The 12,118-nt window shown below is 45.9% G+C and overlaps 1 protein-coding gene across 8 annotated transcripts in view; it reads right to left on the bottom strand.

Annotated features, from left to right (window-relative positions):
- Positions 1 to 12,118, bottom strand: part of FER (FER tyrosine kinase) — a 416,817-nt gene that overhangs the window by 343,367 nt on the left and 61,332 nt on the right. For all 8 annotated transcript variants that reach the window (XM_073548571.1, XM_073548350.1, XM_073548649.1 and 5 more), the window contains exons 7-9: positions 11,907 to 12,090; positions 11,514 to 11,651; positions 3,552 to 3,671 (exon numbers count right to left, since the gene is read on the bottom strand). In XM_073548571.1, coding sequence (XP_073404672.1) covers positions 3,552 to 3,671; positions 11,514 to 11,651; positions 11,907 to 12,090 — 442 coding nt within the window. The remainder of the gene's footprint in view (positions 1 to 3,551; positions 3,672 to 11,513; positions 11,652 to 11,906; positions 12,091 to 12,118) is intronic.

Genomic DNA, 12,118 nt, shown 5'->3' with positions numbered 1-12,118 from the left:
CTGACCCTGTAGAGTCCTGTTAAGAGACCCCTGAGGGGCTTGATCTCCTACCTTTTCTTTCTGTATCTACCGTTTGTAATGCTCTTACTGACTTGGAAACTTCTGTCTGAATTATGGCCCTCAAACTATCCGAAAATGAGGGTGTCTCCTCCGCTATGGTCTTGTTAATGCACTCCTGGCATAATTTTTTGTTCCAGGCTGTTTCTACGGGACTTTTACATAAAGCAAATTCTTTATTTTTTGACTTTGCTCTATATTTCTTAGGGACCTCCTATACTCCACCCCGTCCATATATATAAGAGGAGGAGGAGAGGAAAAAGAGAGGCAAAAAAGAGAAAGAGAACAGACATTAGATTACTGGACTTTCTCGAGGTTCACTCACCACTCGGACGCTTCATAGAACGGGTACCGGATCTGGAGGTTGGCTGGTCCTCTCACTGTCTCCCGAGACTATGGACCCCTCTTTTCTGCGGTGACGATCCGCCCGTGCGCTGCCCGAGTGGCTCACACTACTGCTGCGGCGTGCTTTTGCTTTTTCGTCTGAGCACGACCGCCTCTCCTTCGCTTCCTGCCGCGGTTGTATATGCTCTGGCGAAGGGCTATCCATTATGCTGCTTATGGCTGCAAGCAGTCACCCCACTCAAAATTGGTGCTGTGACGCCCACTCGCCTTTCCTGGCGATTTAAATAGTACTTTCTCTTTTTTTTTTTTTTCCTTGGACCAGCTGGTCTCGCACCTGTGTATGGACGCGCGCGCGACCCCGTGCGCGCCCGTGCTCCCCCCCGGGACCGCGCACTCTTCCTGTCTCTCCCAGGCCCCGCGGTGCTGTGCGCCCCCTCCACTTCCGGGTCGCACGCAACCGCTTCCGGTTCGGCGGCCATCATGCGCGCTCCGAGTGCGCGCCGCCCCCGGTCCGGCCAGACGACCTGCTGTGCGGGCCGGGTGAGCGCTTGGGCCCTGCCTATTTCGAGGCCCCCAGACACCCCTTACCCCCGATGGACCTGGACCATGGATCAGCTACACCTGCCGCACTCCGCTGATGTCATCCATGGTGGGCCTGGACTCCCATGCTGCAGAGCACCTTCTGACTGCAGGTATAGAATCATAGAATCGTAGAGTTGGATGGGACCTCCTGGGCCATCTGGTCCAACCCCCTGCTCAAAGCAGGATTCGCTAAATCATCCCAGTCAGATGTCTGTCCAGCCTCTGTTTGAAGACTTCCATTGAAGGAGAACTCACCACTTCTCGTGGCAGCTTGTTCCACTCATTGATCACTCTAACTGTCAAAAAGTTTTTTCTAATATCTAATCTGTGTCTCCTCCCATTCAGTTTCATCCCATTGCTTCTAGTCTTTCCTTGTGCAAATGAGAATAAAGTTGATCGCCTTTCCTGGCGATTTAAATAGTACTTTCTCTTTTTTTTTTCCTTGGACCAGCTGGTCTCGCACCTGTGTATGGACGCGGGGTCCGGTGTCTGGGCTTCGACAGGGAGGGTCACTGTCCGTGGCCTCCGAGGAGCTCTTCTACCCGGGCACCGATGTGTCTCCTGGGCTGCATGGCCACTTGTATGTCAACAGGGAGGGAACACTACCAGTGGCCTCCCTGGACCTCTTTGCTGACATCTTGGAGGGTCCATCCGCCAAGGTACCCAGCTTCGCCTGGGCATCTGCCCAGCTGTGGCCATGCCTTCGCTCAGGGGGGACATAGGCATATATGGCCCCCGAGGCGACTACCAGTACCTGGCGTCGGGTGTAGCAGACCCATGCCTGCCATTAATCACCCGACCCAGGCATCTTCTTCTTCGGAATCTTCAAAGAGGCTTTCATCTTGAGGGTTCCCCGTCAAGGACAGGAAACCAACTGATGCGGAGAGAGGAGCCGCCCCCTTTTATCTTGAAGGTTTCCTGTCCTCGTAGGGCGGATCCCCTCTCTCGTGGTGCCGTCATGTACCATGGGAAAAAGGTCCTTTCCACTGATAATCAGTCGCTCCGAGATAACAGTTGTCTCTGATGCAAACAAGGGGGTCTAATCTCCCTGCACGCCGCTGTCCAGGTCGGAAACTAGCGTGTGGCTGGAGATATGAAGCGCAAACCTATGCAGCTTACAGACGCTGCATAAGGGGCAAGCCTGCAAGGTCCAAAAACGCTGCAGGACCTTGCGTGACATCACAGTCACGTGATGTGTCACGTGACAGGCAGAGAATAACTAAGGAGCGCTGTGAGAGCCAAAAACAGGCAGAAATCCTACGCGTTACGGAATTCTCGGATTCCTTCTTCAGGGTAGAAGGAATCCGAGAATTCCGTAAGCTGTAAGCTGAATAGCGTCTGTAAGCTGCATAGGTCGGCGCTTCATATCTCCAGCCGCACGCTAGTTTCCGGCCGGGACAGCAGCGTGCAGGGAGATTAGACCCCCTTGTTTGCATCAGAGACAACTTATCTCAGAGCAACTGATTATCAGTAGAAAGGACCTTTTTCCTTAAGGCCCTTTTACATTTAGAGATGCACCAGCGATCCAACCAGCGATCCGACCCGGTCAGGATCGCTGGTGCATCGCTAAATGATCGCTAGTGAGCTTTCATACAGAAAGATCTCACAGCGATGCAGCAGCGACGCAGCGCACGATACTTACCATTCACACACAGCGATCCTGACGTCCTCCCGCCCGCATCCAGCGTCGCTCGTCGTCACAGCAGGAAGCGCCCGACGAGAAATGGAGCCGGACATTCTCGCGCGATCAGCGATGAGCAGCGGGGGAGCCGGTCGCTGGTAAGTATCACACATAGCGATATCGCTAGCAATATCGCTATAACGTCACAAAACCAGTGACGTTTTAGCGATATTGCTAGCGATATTGCTTAGTGTAAAACCCCCTTTAGATTCACTCCTGAAGATTCTCTTCCTCGGTATAATTCCTCCCTTGCCAACTAAAGTTTATTCAAGGTAATTCGCCCTCTCATGGGGTCATTGTACTTGTTTTAGCTGGATATTTTGCATATAACCTGTGTACACTTTAGCGCAAGTTAACCCTATATATTTTTATTTTATATGTTTCTGGACAAATTGAGTGGTTTTTTGTCCTATTACTTGCTGCTGTGCACTCTAAGGTCTTGCGCTTAGCGCCGTTAGGCATTTTATATTTATTAGTTTTCCAAATCAGTCTGCAAAAAAAATCCAGTGTGTGCATGAGATTTCTGAAATCTAATAGCTTTAGCTGGTACTATAAAACGCAACTTAAAATTTGCACAAAAAAAAAATTGCAGAGTGTGAACATAGCTTTCCAGTTGACACTTCTTAAGCCATCCCAGTACAGTTTTCCTTAACAGCATCTGAAATAGGTTTCAGTTATGTCCAAGGGCTACCTAGCTGTCAGCTTCTCCAGGACTAGCAGGTGCAGAAGATGCTATCTTACCTCGAGTCTTAAAACGGAAAAAAAAATTGTTGTGTCTTTGAAAAATTATTTAAAAATTATTTTAATGGATTTACAAAAAAAAAAAAAAAAAAAAATCAACATTTATAGGTTCTTTGTAACAGTTTCTACAAGTAAAATAACTTACATTGAATTGAGGCTATCTGCTGTGAGGTTATTCCACATGATCTCATTGGCCTGCAGATTTTCAATTTCTTCCAGTAAAGACACGTCAAATTCAATGTCTTCTTTCTTGGATTCTGGTGACCTATCACAAGAGGCAGATAAATGGTAAACTACAGATTTAAGGAAAAAATATGCAGTTAAGTGTGCTTAAAATACCTATTCAGAATACATTGAAACAGTTGGAAACAGCATTAACCCCTTCATGACAAGGCCATTTTTTTTTTTTTTCAATTCTGACCAGTGTCCCTTTATGAGGTAATAACTCTGGAACGCTTCAATGCATCCTAGCAATTCTGAGAATGTTTTTTTCGTGACATATTGGGCTTCATGTTAGTGATAAATTTAGGTCGATAATTTTTGCGTTTGTGAAAAAATCAGAAATCTGGCGAAAATTTCGCAATTTTCAAATTTTGACTTTTTATTCTGTTAAACCAGAGAGTTATGCGACACAAAATAGTTACTAAATAACATTTCCCACATGTCTACTTTACATCAGCACAATTTTGGAAACTATTTTTTTTTTGTTAGGACATTATAAGGGTTAAAATTTGACAAGCGATTTCTCATTTTTACAACAAAATATACAAAACCATTTTTTTTCGGGACCACCTCACATTTGGAGTCACTTTGAGGGGTCTATACGGTAGAAAATACCCAAAAGTGACACCATTCTAAAAACTGCACCCCTCACCTACTCAAAACTACATTCAAGGAGATTATTAACCCTTCAGGTGTTTCACAGGAACTAAAGCAACGTGGAAGGAAAAAATGGACATTCTAATTTTTCCAACAAAAATTTTCTTTTAGCATCAATTTTTTTTCATTTTCACATGGGCAACAGGATAAAACGGATCCTAAAATTTGTTAGCCAATCTCTCCCGAGTACACGGATACCTCATATGTTGTCATAAACCACTGTTTGGGTGCACGGCAGGGCTCAGAAGGGAAGGAGCGCCATTTGACTTTTTGAATGGAAAATATGCTGGAATATTTAGCGGTTGCCATGTCGCGTTTGGAGAGTCCCTGTGTGCCTAAACATTGGAGCTCCCCCACAAATGACCCCATTTTGGAAACTAAACCCCCCAAGGAACTTATTTAGATGCATAGTGATCACTTTGAACCCCCAGGTGCTTCAAAAAATGGTTTGGGAAAAAAAAAAAAAAAAACTTCACAAAAATTTTTTTTTGGCCTCAGTTTTTTCATTTTCACATGGGCAACAGGATAACATGGATCCTAAAATTTGTTGGGCAATTTCTCCTGAGTACACAGATACCTCATATGTGGACTGTTTGGGCGCACGGCAGGGTCCGGAAGGGAAGGAACGCCATTTGACTTTTTGAACGGAAAATGAGCTCCAATCGTTATAGGACACCATGTCGCATTTGGAGAGCACCTGTGTGCCTAAACAGTGAAAACCCCCCACAAGTGACCCCATTTTGGAAACTAGACCCCTCAAGGAACTTATCTAGATGCGTGGTGAGCACTTTGAACCCACAAGTGCTTCACAAAAGTTTATAATGCAAAGCTGTGAAAATAAAAAATCTTTTTTTCACTCATAAAATGATTTTTTAGCTTTCAAAAGGGTAAAAGGAGAAATTGGACCCCAAAAGTTGTTGTCCAGTTTGTCCCGAGTACGCTGGTACCCCATATGTGGGGGGGGAACCACTGTTTGGGCACACGGCAGGGCTCAGAAGGGAAGGAGCGCCATTTGACTTTTTGAAATGAAAATTACCTCTAATCGCTAGCGGACACCATGTCGTGTTTGGGGAGCCCCTGTATGCCTAAACATTGGAGCTCCCCCAAAAATGACCCCATTTTGGAAACTAGACCCCCTAAGGAACTTATCTAGATGCATAGTGAGCACTTTGAACCCCCAAGTGCTTCACAAAAGTTTATAAGGCAGAGCCGTGAAAATAATTTTTTTTTCCTCAAAAAATTATTTTTTAGTTCGCAATTGTTCATTTTCACAAGGGTACCAGAGAAATTGGACCACAAAAGTTTTTGGCCAGTTTGTCCTGTGTACGCTGGTACCCCATATGTGGGGGGGGGGACACCACTGTTTGGGCATTTGAAATGCTGACTTTGATGGAAAGGTCTGCAGGCGTCATGTTAAATTTGCAGAGCCCCTGATATGTGGAAACTGTGGAACCCCCCCCCACAAGTGACCCCATTTTGGAAACTAGACCCCCCAAGGAACTTATCTAGATGTGTAATGAGCACTTTGAACCAACAAGTGCTTCACAGAATTTTATAACGCAAAGCTGTGAAAATACAAAAATTATTTTTTTCCCTCAAAAAATGATTTTTTAGCTCGCTAATTTTTATTTTCACAAGGTTAACAGGAGAAATTGGACCCCAAAAGTTGTTGTCCAGTTTGTCCCAGTACGCTGGTATCCCATATATGGGGGGGAACCATTGTTTGGGCACATGTAAGGGCTCGGAATGGAAGTAGTGACGTTTTGAAATGCAGACTTTGATGGCAAGGTCTGCGGTCGTCGTTACGTTTGCAGAGCCCCTGATATGCCTAAACAGTAGAAACCCCCCACAAGCGACCCCATTTTGGAAACTAGACCTTCCAAGGAACTTATCTAGATGTGTGGTGAGCACTTTGAACCACCAAGTGCTTCACAGAAGTTTATAACGCAGAGACGTGAAAATAAAAAAAAACTTTTTTTTCCACAAAAATAATTTTTTAGCCACCAATTTTTATTTTCCCAAGGGTAACAGGATAAATTAGACCCCCAAAGTTGTTGTGCAATTTTTCATGAGAACGCCGATACCCCAAATGTTGGGGTAAACCACTGTTTGGGCACACGTTGGGGCTTGGAAGGGAGGGAGCACCATTTGACTTTTTGAACGCAAAATTGGCTGGAACCAATGGTTGCACCATGTCGCGTTTGGAGACCCCCTGATGTGCCTAAACAGTGGAAAGCTCTCAATTCTAACTCCAACCCTAACCCCAACACACCCCTAACCCCAACACACCCCTAACCACAGCCCTAACCATAACCGTAACCCCAATACACCCCTAACCCTAATCCCAACCCTAACCACAAGCCTAACCCTGATCCCAAATCTAACCCCAACACATCCCTAACCTTGACCCTAATTCCAACCCTAACCCCAATTCCAACCCTAACCCTAATTCCAACCCTAACCCTAATTCCAACCCTAACCCCAAATCCAACCCTAATTCCAACCCCAAATCCACTCTAACCCTAATTGTAACCCTAACCCTAGCCCTAACCCTACCCCCTACTTTCAACCCTAACCGAAAAATAAAAATAATTTCTTTATTTTATTATTTGTTCCTGCCTATGGGGGTGATAAACAGGGGGGGGGGGGGGGGTTATTTACTTTTCATTCTATTTTGATCACTGTGAGAGTTGATCAAAATGAATGAATGGAATCTGCAGCCGACGGGCGCACTGCGCATGCGCCCGCCATTTTCCAAGATGGCGACACCCATGGAACAGGACGGCGGGACACCAGGAGCCAGAGCCGGACATCGGAGGTACGGGGGGGGGGGTCAGAAGGTGGGGGGTGCAGAGGTCAGTCGGTATCGGGGGCCGATCGGCCCAGTGAGTCGTGGGGGGGGGGGGGGGTCGGATCACGCTTTCCTGCCATGTCCGATGCTACTGCAGCATCGGCCGTGGCTGGATTGTAATATTTCATCAATTTTCGCTCTGATTGGCAGTTACACTTTTAACAGCCAATCAGAGCGATCGTAGCCACGTGGGGGCGAAGCCACTCCTCCTGTGGTGAAGTACAAAGCCCCCTGTATCTGCGGGTCGGGTGACCTTTAAGTGACCCCGGTCACCCGACCCGCAGGGGGGCTTTAAAGTCATGACGCCACATAGGCGTCACTGATCGGACTGGCACCGACTATTATGACGCCTATGTGGCGTCATTGGTCGTGAAGGGGTTAATATTGAAGCTACAAATTGCTGAAAATGAAAAAAAAAATAACTCTGTAAACACCTTCTTATGGTAAGGAAGAAGAGAAAATGATGCTTAAGTCTTAGTCACTAGACCATTGTAAAAACCTCTAGAAAATCCCATTGGAATGACATATGTAAAAACCCGTGGTCACGGCTTTTACATCCTAAAAAGGTAAAGAATCCAGGTAATTATTAAAAAGTTAAATACAAATACTTTGCAAAAAGTTGGAGTGAACACCCTCCAGGATTCAGAACGCGTTGGTTTTTTATGGAGGGTATTCGCTTCAACTTTTTCGCTTCAACTTTTTGCAAAGTGTGAACTGTATTTTTCGGACTATAAGATGCACCCAGGTTTTAGGAGGTGGAAAATAAGGAAAAATATAATTGAAGTAAAAAATGTGGCAAAATATTTAATAACAAATAACATACCATTATATGTGGTGTTATTATATATAATAGTATGTTATTATGTTGGAAGCTACGGGTAGAAGATGGTGCTGCAGGACTATTGTGGTGTCTGTAAAGTACTATATGAAGATGCTGGGAGTATGAGTACAAGAATGGGGGCACTGGTCTTATATTTAAAGCACCACTTCAGGAACTGAAAAATAACACTGAGGTGCTGCTTTAAGATCCCAGGGGAGAACTATAACACCCAGCATGTCCTGAATATCCTAAATCATGCTGGGAGCTGTAGTTCACCACCGGAGTGGCAGAGTGCTGTAATTACTAACCTTTTAATTTTTTCTTGCACAGGCAGTGCAGGTCCTGCAGCCAGCCATGACCACACAGAGCCCTCCCTCTTATGACCTCACCACAGATCATGTAAGAGGAAGCTACACAGTTTGTAGTGAGGTGTCTGCAGGACCTGTGATGACATCATGAAGAGGCAGGGCTTTGTGCGGTCATGTGATGCTCGGCCCGCCCTCTTCAAGACCTCAGCACAGGTCCTCCACAGAGAATTCAGCATCACATCAGCGTTGTCAGGTATGTGGCATCCCTCCTGTGGCACCCCTCCTCCACCGGACACAGATCTCCCCAGCTGCTGCAGGAATCCGGCACTGGGGAAACCATATGGGTCCACTGTTTAAGTGAAGGAATATTCATTTGCTGCTCCTCGCCCACTGCTCAGTGCTGACAGGTGGGCGGGGAGTGGCTAATGAATATTCACTTCACTTTAAGTATCAGGACCACTGGTTTCCCCAGCACCCGATTACTGCAGCTTAGACATTTTCCTGCGATCCCACTCCACCGTTGCCCCCTCCCCACGTGCTACATTCCGACCTTAAGAAGCACCCCACACTTTCCTCCCAAATTTGGAGGAAAACTGTCTTAAGGTCCGAAAACTATGGTATAGTTTTACACTTTAATGGATTAAATAAAATGTGATGTTTTTATATATACTGGAAGCTATCCTTTCCCATTTTGGACTTCCAGGCTTCCCCACTGACTTGATTAATTTTGGAGAGGGCGAGGTGGATCATTTTGTTTATTTGAACGGTTATTACATGCAGCATCAATTAACCAGGTTTCTAATAGGAGTCAACAAGGAAACTTGCAGCAAAAGCACAAAAAACACCTCAATTAAAGCACAATAAGGCTAGTAAAACATTGGCGTTTTAAGGCGCAGCGCACGCTCGCCGTGAAGCTCCGCCCCCTGCCGCGCCTCCTCCAGTTAGCTCCGCCTATGGGCGCATGACGCTGCATGCAACCTGCGTACCCTACCTTTAGTATTGGGTACGTAGGCCGTGCGCAGGCATGCTTTTGCCAAAGCATGCAATCCATGCATCCTTTTGACAGTGCGTCGGCCGCACCAAAATGCATCACAATGCGTTTGGCGCAGGTCAGCGCACCGTCAAAAGGACGCATGCTCCGGCAAAAGCATACATGCGCATCGCCTGCGTACCCAATGCTAAAGATAAGGTACGCAGGTCGCATGCAGCGTCACGCGCCCATAGGCGGAGCTGACCGGAGGAGGCGCGGAGCTTCACGGCGAGCGTGCGCTGCACCTTATAACGTTAGTGTTAAACTAGCCTAACCACCACAATTTAGAGAAGATTCAATTTTGAAATCACCCCTCCAGCGCTTTTATTTCAGTACAGGAATGGTGCAATTAATCTAAGTTCCCTGCACTCAGTCTTACACTTACCAGTCACTGCCTTCACCTCTTCCCAGCGCCGCTCTGGTCGGTCTCCAGTAGATTGTGACCTGCCGAATTTCGCTCCAGCGTTTGCTGGGTGATCTGGATGTCACTACTCAATTTAAGCCTATGTGTCCGAGAACGAAGCTCTCAGACTTACACAGAGGTTTTGAGTTAACCTCAAGTCAGTCAGAAGCTGCGATCACAAGATGGCAGACCAAGACCGGAGTGGCGCCGGGAACAGCTGAAGACAGCGACTGTTAAGTATAAGACTTGGGTGCTGTAGAAATTTAGTGTACACACACAGCATTTCTTAAACAAAACAAACGAAAGATATCACGATGCGGAAAGCTAACACTTAAAGGGGATATTCAATATTGAACACTGGCTTATGAAGTGCTGCATAAAATAAAAAAAAAAGCTTGCTTACCTCCCTGAGCAGAGTGGACGTCCATCAATGGGATCCTCGGATAATAATGTAATGTGCATGGCTAGCAATGGTGGTGGGAGAAGAACAGAATATTCATCTACTCTACGAAAAAAAAAGCCTAGAACTTAAAGGCCAGCACTTAAAGTTGTCTTAGTCATGAGATCTTAAAGGGAACCAGTCAGTCGATTCATGCTGCCCAAACCTCGAGCAGAAGGAATCAACCTGGCTGCATAATTGCAGCTAGGTTTGTTTTTCCCTGAAACAGTTTAAAGGGGTTGTCCAGGCTTTTCACAAAAGACTGCAGTCACTATGACTCTTCATCCACGTGGTTTTTCCTGAAGTTATATACTTTGAAACACGTTGAAATAAACCACCACCTTACTGTACCATACTGGGATATTCGTCTCCATTCTGTCGGCAGCGGGGAATTTGTACACTAACTCCCTTAACAGTCTGATGGTCGCTTGCTGACCCGTGGATCCGCTGCAGGTGATTTTTTACATTATTTGCATCTTTAACAGATTGAACAGGTGAGTTTAATCTGAGTATTAAGGCCCCGTCACACATAGCGACTCACCAGCGATCCAGACAACGATATCAACTTGTCAGGATCGCTGGTGTGTCGCTACATGATCGCTGGTGAGCTGCCCAACAGGCAGCTTCACCAGCCCTCAGCACCAGCGACGCCGAGCGCGCGGCGTCGCTGTGTACATTTGTTACCAGTGCGCTGATGCAGGGAGCTGGTAACTAAGGTACACATTGGGTTTCTAAGCCGCGTGCGTCACTTAGAAACCCGATGTGTACCTTGGTTACCAGCTCCCTGCATCAGCGCGCTGGTAACTAAGGTACACATCGGGTTTCTAAGTGACGCGCGCTGCTTAGAAACCCTGCGTTTACCCTAGTAACCAGCGCGCTGATCACTGCTCTCCAGCCTGCCACATGCAGCGATACATGCTGGCCAGCGGGAGACCAGCGATCAAAAAAATGTCCTGGCTATTCCAGGACGATCAGCGATAACCAGCAGGGGGGCCGGTCGCTGATAGGTGTCACACACCGTGATCTCGATGGTGAGATCGCTGTTGCGTCACAAAAATTGTGACTCAGCAGCGATCTCACTAGCGAGACCGCTATGTGTGACGGGGGCTTTAAGCTAACTATTTCTCAGATAAGACCCTATTTGCGCTCATCTCTCCTACCGTTTCTTGGTAATGGAAACACTAAGGAAGACTGAAGCAGCGTAACGGTGGTTTTCTATGGAAATTATTTTAACAGACCACTTCCAACCACTCCACAGCTCTCACTCACATTATATGGGGTGGCAGGGTCTATCTCAATCCTGTATTAGGGGAAGCAGAAGTCGCCTGCATCAGACACACATCACAAATCACACAACTGTTAAAACATAAAACCTACTTGTGTTTCTCAATAAAGGTTTCATACTCCGTGGTTGGATTTATTTCTTGGACACACATCTCAATTTCTTTATGGACAGCTACAATTTCATCTGACACAAGACTGGTGATCTGACAATATTCATCAAAGATCCCTTTGCTGGAATTAAAAGAAAATCAAGTTTAACATTTCGGAAAAAAGCACAACTTTTCCGAATCTAGTTCACTGAAATTTGGGTGATTTTTTTATTTTTTTTTAAAAAAAAAAGCTTAGTGAGTGACTAGCATAGTCAAATAAAACATTTATGCCCCTATTTCAACATCTTATGTAATTAGTTTCAGTTGACATTGAAAAAAAACCTCAACAATAAATCTGAAGAAAAAAAACCCAAAATGCTTATAAGACATTTCTTACAGGCCTTTGATCATCTCCTCTTGCATGGTCTGCAGAGAGTCCAGTAGAAGAGGAAGAGTAGAATCATAATACTGATCTTGGTGGAGTTGGGCTCCTTTCAGGGCAAGCACATACTGGTTGTGAAGCATGTGGAGCTTCATAGTCGCTTTGTCATATCGATCCTTGGCTTTTTCGGTCTCTTTTCCTGTGTTGTTGAGATACAAAAAAAAAGC

This window comes from Dendrobates tinctorius, unplaced genomic scaffold (genome assembly GCF_039654945.1).
Source record: "Dendrobates tinctorius isolate UK_male_01 unplaced genomic scaffold, ASM3965494v1 ptg000003l, whole genome shotgun sequence".
In the NCBI taxonomy this organism is placed as follows: Eukaryota; Metazoa; Chordata; class Amphibia; order Anura; family Dendrobatidae; genus Dendrobates; species Dendrobates tinctorius.
Note: the sequence above shows the minus strand (reverse complement) of the source record. Positions and strands in the feature narration are given on the sequence as shown.